The sequence below is a fragment of the Leptonotus elevatus genome, chromosome 9 (genome assembly GCF_054856555.1).
Source record: "Leptonotus elevatus isolate MCC_2025b chromosome 9, RoL_Lele_1.0, whole genome shotgun sequence".
Taxonomy (NCBI): Eukaryota; Metazoa; Chordata; class Actinopteri; order Syngnathiformes; family Syngnathidae; genus Leptonotus; species Leptonotus elevatus.
Genome location: NC_141247.1, coordinates 20,243,887 through 20,257,023, shown reverse-complemented (window position 1 = coordinate 20,257,023; position 13,137 = coordinate 20,243,887). Strand labels below are relative to the sequence as shown.

Sequence of the window (13,137 nt, the reverse complement as noted above, 5' to 3'; positions counted from 1 at the left end):
TGATGTTTACCAATATCTAGGCAGTGCGTAGGATTTGTAAAATAATATATATAAAAAAAAAAAGATAAAAAAAATTTATTTGAAAGGAAATATAGGGGGAGGGGGGGGTTATTTTTTAAGGGTGATTTTTGGGGGGCGTATTATACACAGGTGTGTGGTATTCATGGGATTTTATGGTAATTATAAAATATATTTATTATTGGACATCATTGTTGAAGTATTCATACTTATTTATCAAGTTATTTTCTAATGCTAATGTTACAATTATGTCTGGAAATATCTTACTTTACACTCTGAAATAAAGCAATCATTGTGATTGAAGTATACAGTTTTCACTTGACAAACGTCTTCATTGTATTCTAGATTTTTGTATTTTTTTCTTCTTTTTTTTTATTTATTATTTGGCCACCCCTTAGTTTTATGCTAGTCAAGTCATCTTTATTTATATAGCGCTTATTGCCATCTCTCTTTTTCTGGCCACCTTATGTCATTCTGCATTTACATTGGATTTCATATTTGGAATATATACCTGGCCAATGAACCTTTAGGCCCAATTACTTTTGATCCCACTGGAAATGGAGTTACACATTTTTGGATGGCGTGTACAATGTGCAGGGTGACACAAAAATTGGGAACTTTTTAACAATCCAACAAAACCAAGAATGATGGAAGAAAAATATCCATAGTAATTGAAACCTTAAAACATGCCCTATAAGAAACAATTTTGCGCCGGTGTATGAAACCCGTAAGTCCCGCCTCCTCCATGGCATATACCCCATTAGATTGTTAAAAAGTTCCCATTTTTTGTGTGTGACCCTATATGGTTAACATTGTACATATATACACACACACAAAAAAAATCCATGTCAACATTAATTACCAGTCTTTTGTATTGTCGAGAGAGGAAATAAAAAAAGAGCAACAAGGATGTGAGGTAAAGGTGTGTAAAATAATTTAATAAATAAAACATCCAGGGTGAATGTAAACAATATATCATGATATAAAACGAATGCTGGTTTGCCTCCAAATATGAAACACACACGTGAAATTAACATGACTTTCACAGAGCCTCATATAAGTGCATTATACTAAGGCATACAGTAAATATGGTGCATCTCAATAATACAGCTGTAACTTTTCAAAATAAAAGATAAACAAGTGGCACGAAAGGGAGCTGGCCGGCATGCACGCTCTCAAAAGTTTCGGACCCACCTGGAATAGTAGAAAGCGCACTTTCATCTAAGTACTTATCCCTACTTTATCTCTTTGCAGAGTAGAAGCATTTGCCTTAATCTTCAAAACATGAATTTGACTTAAGGATCTTTATCATTGCAAATTACTGCTTTGAGTTTTTAAATCAATGGCATCTGTCTTCATCAAAACAACAATCGGAACAAATGGATCCAGTTTATAGTTCACATATTTTCACATCTTTTACTGGAAATATTTGTATTCTTTTTCAAGGACAGAGTCATTGTAGAACAAACGTGTATTTTTTATATTTATTTTTTTGGCTTAAAGGAAAAATTTAATGAAACGAGGATATGTGCCTGGTTAAACAAAAACTTATTTCCCCCATAATGTAAATTTGTATTTGTTGAATTGGTGTATCTAAAAGATAACGTGGAAAAAGATTGTAAGCCATGAAGTTATTATTGAATGATTATCGCAATTCCAAAAATTTGTAACATAAAACATTCTACCTACTTTTGTATTTTAGGTCTCTTCTAAAAGCCTCCCGTGGACAAGTGTTGCTAATTAGCATTTGTGCTAAAACACTGAAAGCATCTGGTTTGTCTAATATTTTCAGGGTGTCCTCGTAAAAAATTTGACAATTTTGAGAAAACCTGATTAGGTTTTTTTTTTTTTTTTTTGCATTATTGAGAGCATTTAGGACATTGTTATATTTAGATAAGGTATGAATGATTTTGGAAGGAAAAAAAACTGAACTTCAAGCCATGCACAAGTGTATGTGCGCCATTCCGAGCTAACAGAGAACCATTCAACGAATGAAAATTAAAATGACCTCAAAATTAGTCCGGACTACGTATCATTTTGGGTTTAAGTGTACATCCTCTCTATTACAATTAATTAATTAATATTACTTTTTTTTTTATATATGCACTAATTGTATTATTAGTATTTCAAAACTTACAATAACTCTGCTGCAGAAAAAGAATAAATGTTGCCATGTTGACATGCAAGCGGTCCAGATTTACCTTCTGTCCATGAAGAGGGGCCGCTGCTGTTGAAACGCATTTCACAGCTACAGCATATGTGAAGCTGGGGGTCCTATTGACAATAATACTCTGAACAGGTTATAGCTGTGTCACATTTAAACCTGTGTCGGCTATACAGTGTACTCAGATCATCTTTTTAAATAAGGATCTTCAGTTAATTCGACGAGAGACGCTGCCATGTCTTCACTGTAGAGGGGACTCGACGGCCGCCTCTGCTTTTGCAGACCTTTTCCTGTGAAGACACCAGATAAGTGTTAGCGCGCTCTATCAGGAAGGCTGCTTCTCAGAATGGGAGATTCGAGCCTGATATCAGCACAAAACGTACAAATGTTTCACTGTATCAACTAGAGCTAAACAAATAACCGAATTCAAATAGACATTTTGCAAAAGTAGTAGTGTAATTTTTGAATCACAAAGGCTGCCATTTTTTTTAAATAACAAAAAAAAAAAAACACTGATTCATTTCAGTTAGTAGACTTAGTTTTTTTATATTTATATAGTGATAGATAAGTTAACGAGGATTTCTATCTAAGATATCTAGACAAGTTGAGAGCTTGAGTGCAGTCCAAATTTACATATCACCGTTTCAAGAAACATGAAAAGTGTCAGCCACATTTGTTTGCATGATTGCTGCAATCTGATTTATGATTTAATTACTTATTTTACCTAACTTAGTGTTTAGTAATTTAAAACAAATAAACTAAAATACTTAAAAAAAAAAAAGATTACACCAAAAAAAAAGTACTGCATAATAAATATTGTTTACTGCAATACAGATAAATTAATTGCTTGCATTTGTTTAAAAAAATACAAAATCTTAAAAAAATAACCGCATATTAAAATCTCATTCACTTCCAGCCATTTTCAAAGAAGCAACCCCCTTCGCTCCCGGCTGTTTTACTGGATTTTGACTAATTTTGCAAGACCCACAGAATATTGTGTTCTGTGGCCATTAAAACATACCAAAGGAAAGATTAGAGTCTCTTCTTTCATCAGGGGAAAAAGTATAGTTCTGTTTCTGTTTTGCAGCAATTAGCATTAGAATAATAACTAAGTTTCATCATTATTCACAAATCTGTTTAAATCGGTGGGGGAAAGAGCTTTTCGCAACATGGCCCTGGTTGATCTCTTATACTCTGCTGCCACCTGCTGTCTATTTTGTAATAACTATCAATACTAAAAAATACATCTTTGGTAATATTTAAAATAGAACGAATTTATATGTTTTTGGGAGCAAATAAGTTCAATCAGAATTGCAAAATAGAGGGGAAGGGGTTCTCAATTAGATTATTTTTTTAATACTTGTTTAGCCCCAGTATCAACTCTCAATGAACACACAACCTCAAACTACTTACAAGATTACACAAAGTATTGGAGGTTTCACAGATTGAGCAGTCAGCTGTTGACCAGCAAACCCAATTTGCAATTTGGCCTCTAATCCAATTTGAGCAGCATGGATCACCTCAAAGGCACAAAAAAGTGATTCTGGGATGCTATTGCGCTAAAGTCAAAAGACAAATTAATACTTACATGAACAGCATACGATGGTGCCTTGAGATATAAGTTTAATCCATTCCGTGATCACACTCTTAACTCAAAACAATTGTATCTCGACTCTCCTAAACCCATTGAAATGGTATTCACCTGCTCCAGCGCTTCCCGAAAATAAAAAGCACAAAAAACGCTGCAAAGTGCATTTGAATGAAAATATGATGCGTCTTTGTGATTACCTGCGACCAGTCTTGGGCCGGCCGCTCTTGCTGCTTTTAGATGTTTTGGGCCTCTCCAGTTTCATCAGTGACTCTTGCATGCTCTCCTCTGTGTAAGCCAAATACATATATGACAGGTCCACCTCGAAAGGCTGCAGGATGAGAGAGTCAAGCACAGTGTTGAGGGAGGGGGAAAAAACAACAACAGATTTGACCCTTTGTCAACAGGAGTCTGACAAGTGGAGCAGAAAAGACTTACATCTTTTTCTTTTTTGCCTGGAGCAGGTGTCTGTTTTCTCATATTGTTACCAGTGAAGGCCACACATTTCTGATACAAGAAATATGCCAATTATAAATCAATACGTATCTTCACATCCACGAACCATCGGGGTTTGCATACACAAATAAAATCCTGGTGAGTCTAAGCTTCATATTAGAAAATAAATGAAGGTAAATAAAATTACCAGCTGCCATTCTCCAATGTCTTCATTCCAGTGCACATAGTTCTCAATCATCTCCTACACAGGCGGAAAAAAAATTTCATAGTTGCACATACAAGTTATATTGTATATGCCACTCACTGCAAGGAAAATAAAAAGTGTTACTAGTGTTGTTTATATCTAGGTAGTGAGAAGCTAGGGCATTCAATGCTATTCCGTCGAGTTTTAGCCTCTGCCTTGGTTTTTATGTCCAACCCAGGAAAAAGTACAGTGAAACTAAAATTGCACACTTGACACAAATTAAAAATGTTTTGGTTGTCTGCTATGACCATTTGATACATTCACATTACATCATCTCTAAATGTCTAATTTGATATTTAGTGCTAAGTACCGTCATTTCCGGACTATAAGGCGCACCTGACTATAAGCCGCGCTAGCTAAATTTGGGGAATACTCGAGATTGGTCCATATATAAAGCTGCACCCGACCTTTTCCCGCTACCACAGAGGGGATTGTCGGGACAGAGATGACTGTTTGGGAACACAAAGCCTCCCATTTATCAACATCTGAAAAGCATGTTTAAAATTTTTAAGCGAATTGACTTAAAATGCGAATAACGGATATGCGACTTATGCCTGTTTCCATCTGTTCTTCTTTTGCGAATATTGAGGGGACTCCGCCACTGTAGGTGGTGGTATACACCATAGAGATGTGATCCACCTGTAATTTAAAAGAAGAAGAAGAAAACCAGGAAGCGACTGCACCGTATTGATATTGTATGAGTTTGCTTTTGTAATTCTTGATAAACCGTAGTGTTTCTTTGCTGTTTTCCATCTAAAACGCATTAACATTAGCTTCTTTAATTAATTTAAAAAAAAATCAGTTTCAAACATACCTTACTTTATCGTCCGACATTGCTTCGGGACTACAAATGTACGTGTGACGTCATATCCGGTCAAAATGTGCGACGTGTGTCCGGTCTTGCCACCGGTTTTCATCGTCCAAATTTGCATTTTCCTTTTTTCGTTACGCTTCAAAATCCACCCCCTCTAAGCAAATTTTGGGCCCTTTCTCGAATTTCTAGCGTTTCCGTTCAGTTTTATTTTCACATTTCTTGAAAATTTGAATAAAAACGGGTGGATGGAAAAAAAAGTAGCGGCTTATAGTCCGGAAATGACGGTATGTAAATTGTGAAAAAACAAGATATTAGCATATATAAACCAACAAAGATATGTAAATGCAGACCTGGTATTCTTGAGGAATAAAGTTGTCAATGATCAGCATTTGGAGTCGCAGCTCCCGGCTCAACTGGCGAATGTTCTCCAGAAGGCCCTCAATCTCTCGGTGATGCTCTTGTTGCAGATCTGCCAACTGAAGTACAAAACTCAAGTAGGAAGTATGAAGAAGATTACAACGATAGAGCCTCATTGTAAAAATTCAAGTTAGCATTTCTGGCCATGTTACGTTTTCATCAGCGTTTGTTACCAGCACAATTCAACATTGAAAGATTTGAGAGACTCACTGCACTAAAATGGCACTTTTCTGCCACCTACAGGACAAAGGCGTTCAACCTTGATGAAGGTCTGCATGATCCTTCAGCAGATGCTTTTTTTTTTTCAAAATCGAATTAAACTTATGCTGAAACAGCTGCCAGAGTCACTCACCTCTGCTTTGGCAGCCATCAGCATGGTCCACACTTTTTTCAGCTTCTTGGTCTTCCCTTGAGCCTCCTCCTGAAGGTTTGTGTACTTCTCCTCAATGTCCAAGCGCTCTTGCTGTTTTTAAACATACAGTACAGCAATACAGATATTACATAGAAAAAAAAGGTACAATTGCATGGGTACAGTGTACAGCAGGCAGGAAGGTATTGACAAAGTATTTAAAGTAAACCCCCGCTATATCATGGTTCAGTTTTCATGGTCCCACTACATTACAGAACCGTTGTTACGATAACTTTTATACCGTTTGTACAATATTTTTTGCTTGATCCATGGCTCTTGCGCTCTCTCCAAACAAAATAAACGCTATACAAAAACATGGCTGGGATGCTTTTTTAATTTATTTTTTTAATCAGGGATTTCACTGCATGGTGGTCTGGAATGTAACCTCTATAATGGCGGAGTATTAAATAATCGCTTTACATCTAAATGTTAAAAATATCAGTTCACCAGTAAAAAAAAATCAAAAATCATGACATCTTATTTCCATGTGACACGTTTACCTCCTTCTCCTCCAGTTCCTTGCGAAGACGCTCTGCCCTCCGCCGACGTTCTTCCAACTCACTGTTGGACTCGTCCAGAAGCTTCTCTTGCTCCTCAGCCTTTGCCAGGAGGTCGACGCCACCCACGATTACCTTCTTCTCCAAGACTGACAATTTCTCACGCAGAAGATGATGCTCCTGCCTACAGATGGAAATATGAGAGAGTGCGGTGAGAAACAATTAAATCTGACTGGGATTACAGGACAAAATCCTAATTTATCTTTTACTATTAACACCCTTAAAAGTTGATCAACAGGAATAGTGATCTCTATTAAACTGCTGAACACCTCTGGAATGCCGTTGACAAAAATATCAGCTCAAGTATCTCTTGTAACATTATAGACACAAATAATTACAAACGAAACTTTGATGTGCATTCAGAAAAATCCGACGCACCCTGCTTGAGGAAAATCCATTTAAAGTATGTAAAGAATTGTTGTTATACTTCCGGTAGACTCACTGAGCTTTGAGAAGATCCTTCTCCCTCTTCTCCAGTTCGGCTTTTGCCTTATTCCTCTCCTCCTCCTCCATATCGAGTTTTGCCTCCAAAGCTTTTCTCTCCTCGTCAATCTTGGCCTGCATCTCCACCATCTTTTCTGGCGAAATCTTCTTCTTCCCTGAAATAACAACAAGGTTCATGTTAATAGGATAGTGCAATATCTGATATTTTAAATGGCACAATTGCTATGAAGACAACCACAAAGGGACTTCATTCCTGGACAGAAATGTCAACAAGTGGTTTACCAACAAACTACTTGAAAAATAACCCCAGAAATATATAATAACTTTTCTGCAAAAAGCAAAACCTTTGCTATAGGATAGAAGGACCATGAATACCATTACACCGACCTCTTTCTCCTTGGAAGGAAGAGGAGTTGTAAAGACAATGGCAGAAGGAGAAAGAGAAAAACACGTGACTGTTAGACACAAATACCACTAACAGCAAAGACAAAGAATGTAAGAAGACATAACACACATCGACGACTGAAACATGAAGACGATGAAGGCTTGAAAAAGTAGAAGAATAAAGCTTAGCTTCTGCTGGACATCTTTCTTTTTTTTTTAAACAGATTTTTACTCTTTTCCCACATAAGAACATGGGGGGGGGGGTATTTGCTATAGTGGACCCCGGGATAGTATGGATGTAACATTTTTAACATGATATCAGGCAAATCAACTTGCGATTGTGATTGGTTAGCTAGGATCCATTCATGAACAAGAAGTGTTGACATCATCCAAATGATGCGTTTTTATTGGTTTGCAATCATCTAATAATAAAGTAATTTGTCAAAAATAATTGTAGATTTCTGTCAAAGTCAAATCCTAACAACATTGCCTTAAAGATATCCTTGTCAAATAAATACTGAACAGATCTCAATTTGGAGAGCAGAAAAAATATATATTCTTCTGAGAAAACAACTGACAAAGCAGTAAACTAGTCAAAATGCGATCTTAACAAGGCATCATGAAATAATTTCCTAAGATTAAATATCCTGTCTTCGTGAGGACAAAATTGATTCCATTTCCTGTAACTGTTACCTCTTCGTCTCCTGCGTCCTTGTCCAGCTTCCCCTCCTTCTTCGTCCCCTTCATCCGGCTCATCTGACCCACTGCCCTCCGAGCCAGAGATCTCCTCACCTGGGACGGTCAAAACATTATGGAACAATATGCTGAAGATTACAACATAAGAGTGACAGTAATTCTGTGCTCGGTGCAAATGTGGAGATGGGGGGGGGGGGGGGGGGGAAGGCTTACTACCTTCCTCAAGTTTCTTCCTCAGATCCTCAATTTCCTCCTGAAATTTACGCAGCATAGCTTCCTTGGGGTCCTCGTTGATTCTGGCTTTGTTCTTGATGTTTTTGGCTCTGTTAGCATAGCGCAGGGTACTGATGGTCTCGTCGTAGTTGTAGTCCGCGGGGCCTATGTTTGCACACTGGTTGGCGACAAGCAAGAACGTCAGCGTGCTGAAGTCTCACCAGTTCTTGGGAAGTGACTTGTTTGTTTGGTGTGTGCTAATATTACAAACTTGGAATGAGGCATGGGCCGTTATCAGATTCTAACGGTAGGATAAACATAAGCAAAAACATTGCTGTATCATAGAATTACAATTACAGCTATAAAATGACTTTTTTTTATGTGGGGGATATAAAAACAGCATTTTCCCCAAAGAAAAGAAGATATTTTATTTTAAACAAAATATAGAATATATAGTACTTTAAATTATTAAATGTTCATATTTTTCTTCTCTTTTAACTTTTCCTAGAAGGTCAGTGTCCCATCAACTGTTTGCTATTTTTAGAACAGACACATGGGCTACTCATGTTGTCCTAGGGGCTGACTAATACCCGCTGACACTTTTTTTTTTTTACGACAATCTACATTAAGTCATTCAGTCACAGCCATTTTCACTGAAGCAACCAACTTGCTTCAGTTTAACTGCTTTTGTAAGGCCCACAGAATATTGTGTTCTATTGCTATAAAAACATGAAAGCTACCAGAAGATTAGATTCTCTTCTTTCACCAGAAAAAAAAGAAGAAGTATATTTGTATCCATTTCCGTTTTTGCAACTATTAGAATTAGAATATAGTTAAGTTTCGTCAATATTCACGTTCCTGGTGAAAACACTTGACAAAAAGAGCTTGTTGCAACATGGCTTTGGCTGATCTCTTATACTCTGCTGCCACCTGCTGACCGTTTTTGGTAATAACTACCATTGCTTTAAGCCACCTCTTCATGTCAGAAGCTGCACCAAAGCCTTCTGTATGCTCTTGCAAAAAAATCAATCAATCAATAAATAAATAAAAACGTGTAAAGAAGTTTTTGGGAGGGAAGGATAAAGTATTAAAAACGTTTTTACACGTTTTTGGGTTTGAATGAGTTCATCAACAGTGCTGGCATCCTTGTTTGCAGTGTCTCGTTTGTCCAGCTCCCTCCCTCCTCCCGTGCGCAATTAAAAAAGGTTGAAAGAGGCTGCTCGTATAACAGACTTTGCAAGCAGCCAATCATGTTGTTCCCCGCTTAGATGTCCCCTCAAAAAAGATAAGACCTCATTAGCGGTGACAGGAAGTATTAGCGGTTATGGAAACCTTAATTATTATTATTTTTTTTTTAAATCACAGTAACTCTTCAAACTGCTAATTAGCCCATGCCTACTTGGAACCTTACCATCAAGGTCTTGGAGTTCCCTCCGAGTGAATCCTGCAGCAGGCGGGTAAGTTTGGAGTTCCTGTAGGGCACATGGGTGCTCTTGCCATCCACCAGGGCGGAGATGACGTTACCCAGTGTGGAGAGCGACAGATTGATCTTGGTTGCTTCCTTGAGGCGCTGGCCTGTGGCTCCCGTTTTTCCCTGTCTTTCTGAACCCTGTGAGGGACGTGGACCGATGATAATCGTAAGACACAGGCCGAGTCAACATGATCCCTTTTTCTTTTTTCATGTTTTAGGCAATGTAAAGGCTAAACATAACTATTCTCAAAGTGTTTTCCTACGCTGGTATTTTCTTTACACATAATATTCAAAAATAACTCATTTACTTTGCTTTTAAGACATTTAAATTTTCCTGCTTGACAGTCTGCTCAATGTATTTTTACGATCACTTTAAGTTAGTATTGAAAATAGAGGTTTTGTTTTGAGCGCAGAGAGCAAAAAAGTGGACTCTCATGTTTGAGAATTTGAAGCAATATACAGTAGCTAATGTTTTACATACTGCAAGATCAACGAGATGAAGTTTTCCCATGCGCACATGCTGGTTCCCATCCACACCCTTCTCGCTGCACTCAATGGTGATGGTGAAGATGGCATGTGATCTGGAGCTGTGCTCATTCATGTTTGTGGCACCAACAGAGCCTGGTGAGAGGGAAGTACAAAAAAACAAGGTAGTTCGGTCAAAACAATGATGAAGCTACACACAAAACAACTACTGTGTGCGAATTAAGAGGCTACCCAGTGTTGTACAAAGTACAAGCTCGTTATTAAAGCCTCTTTCAGTCAGTTGGAGATCCTAGTTATTGGCAACGTGGTTTGCCATATCACTCTATTGAAAATGTAAATGGATTACTAATAATGTTGGGAAATGTGGTTAAGTTTCTTCTTACGGTTTTTGTTGCCCAAAGTCATGATCCTGTCCATGTCGTCAGCATTGTTGGCCACATACCCAGAAAGATCTTTGATATACACGCCAACATCTGGTCTTTCTTTAACCTATTACGGGGGGGGGGGGGGGGGGGTGGAACACAATTTATGATGCCCAAACATTATTCATTCCTTGCAGAGAAGTCTAGTCAGATGCTTTTTTGACAGTTGTCACAGTACTCAAAAGTGACAACGTGTCTTTAGCTGCTGCTTCAATACAGACATAATGATACCTCAAGTCTCTGCGTCTGGTCCTTGGCCAACAAGTCACGCACTTCTTCATTATAAATCTCCAAGTATGATACATGAACCAGAAACCTGTAGCGGTATATGACATCAAGTAAGATTTTGTATCATCAAAATTTTGAAGTTGTTCAGTTATCATTCCAATTTTAATAGCATCAGAATGCTCAAATGCATCATGCAAGTAAAAAAAGATGTATGGCATGACTGTTTCAGGTGTAAAATTAACATTTTAATGACATTTTATATTGTATACATAATGTAATGCAATAGCATGCACATAAAAAGGGACAATATTGATAACGAGGAAAACAAAAGCATCTAATTAGTAATGTTTATGTACCTAGTGTCTCCCTCTGCTTTGGCAATGTGACCAAATATGTGAGCAAAGGAGTTGGGGATTATCCCTCGGAGCTCTGGCACTGCTCGTACACCTTCCATGGTGAAGGTCTTCCCGGTTCCAGTTTGACCATAGGCAAAGATGGTACCTGAAATGGACAGAAATATACAAACTATAAAATCCCATTGAGTTCCAAGATGGGTTGCAAAATATAAGAAATATGGTCATCAGAATGGATAATGAAGTCTGTGACGACCAGGTCTGACTGCTAATCATGAAATGGGTTTCACACTAATGAAGCAGGATCTCTTTATTGATCGTCTGGTCTAGACTGAAGTGGAAAGCTTCTAGTTGAGGATTAAAAGGTCGCTTGTGACACCATTTCTAGAACTTTTTGGACACACCTTGCTACAATACTCACAAACCCAATGAAAACCACTTCTGAATCTTACCAGGCTGTGCAGGTGTACCAAACAAAGTATCTGGTGAGCGTAAAAGTAACCATCAGGCTGTTTAAGCAAAACATTATCACATTACACACCATTGTATCCTGCCATCACCGAGTCAACGATTGGCCGGGCAGTGAGGTTGTAGACATCCAGCTGTTTGCTTTCTGGTCCAAACACCGTGTCAAATGTGAATGTTTTGGGGGGTTCCTGCTGTGTCTCCAGCTTGTTGACCGTGATGGTGCCTCGGATCTCGTCCACAGCGACGGCCTGCTTGTGACACATCGCCGTCTCTTTCTGGTTGAGCGGACGACATCGCACCACCACTTTGACGTTATCGCTCACCTCCGGCTTATCAAGCTTATTGCTCTGGAAGACATCACGGTTGGTCATCGCGCGACACGTAACCACAGTCAAAACCCTACAGTGGAAAACTGACAGGGATGTAACGTAATAAGAACTCAATAATAAGACTCAGAGTAGGTTGGTTCATTAGCTCTATTTTCTGTGAGTCAGCGCTTGGTTGCTATGATGACGAGACGCAAACATTACGGAGTACATCATCGGTGAGAAAATTTGCCAAGTGTTCCCAGTGACTATTCGCATTCGTCGAAACAGACAACGTGTAACAAAACGCAAAGCGTACATTTTCCTAATACTCTTGTAAACGGCGAGTGAGCTAACAAGCTAACCGGTTAGCATCACATCATTGGGATCGGAGGAAGGGAGGAACCCTTGGCGAACAAAAAACACTTAATGCAAACGGGCGGACTTACCGGCATAGTAAAACAGCAGGGATGTCGTCAGAGTTTGTGTGCGAATGACTGGTATTCGTGTGGTTGTGGTTGTTGGACATTCGACTGGTTATTTAAAGAATATAAAAGCCATCGTTGAATATATATCGGCAGCTTGGCTGAGACTGTCTGCGCATGCGTCACCTGCTGTGGGGCGATTTAAATGGAAGTTCCTCTCAGCTGCCATATTGCGACACGTTAAACTCAAAACGTCGTCCTCAACCTAAATTTCGTCTCAAAATGTCCGCGGTGGGCTTTCTATCGTTGAAAGGAAAACAATATATAAGTTCAACTAAAAAGACGAACCCTCACCTGCGTCATAAGTAACTCCCACTGTCAACTGTCTGAATGCAGTTTGAGAATCAAACGTCAAAAGTACATACTGTAGTATTTTAAATTAGTTTCAGACAGTGAATAGCTCAAAAGATGACAACAAGCCCTTCGATACTATCACCCACCCGTCAGAACATGGGTCACATCACGTCAACTACATGTCTTTAATCACATACTCAGTACATTTTAACTGACTTTAG

At 38.4% G+C, this 13,137-nt stretch overlaps 1 protein-coding gene across 1 annotated transcript; it reads right to left on the bottom strand.

Moving 5' to 3' along the window:
- Window positions 1–930: 930 nt before the first annotated feature.
- kif3a (kinesin family member 3A) lies at window positions 931–12,806 on the bottom strand. The gene is made up of 17 exons (XM_086084661.1): window positions 12,587–12,806; window positions 11,906–12,179; window positions 11,368–11,512; window positions 11,015–11,099; window positions 10,745–10,850; window positions 10,357–10,496; window positions 9,816–10,013; window positions 8,408–8,582; window positions 8,189–8,287; window positions 7,110–7,266; window positions 6,611–6,791; window positions 6,054–6,164; window positions 5,635–5,760; window positions 4,414–4,467; window positions 4,209–4,277; window positions 3,971–4,101; window positions 931–2,472 (listed from the first exon to the last, which is right to left on the bottom strand). The coding sequence occupies exons 1-17, from the start codon at window positions 12,590–12,592 to the stop codon at window positions 2,424–2,426; spliced, it is 2,106 nt and encodes a 701-aa protein (XP_085940787.1). The 5' UTR covers window positions 12,593–12,806; the 3' UTR covers window positions 931–2,423.
- Between the last annotated feature and the right edge of the window lie 331 nt (window positions 12,807–13,137).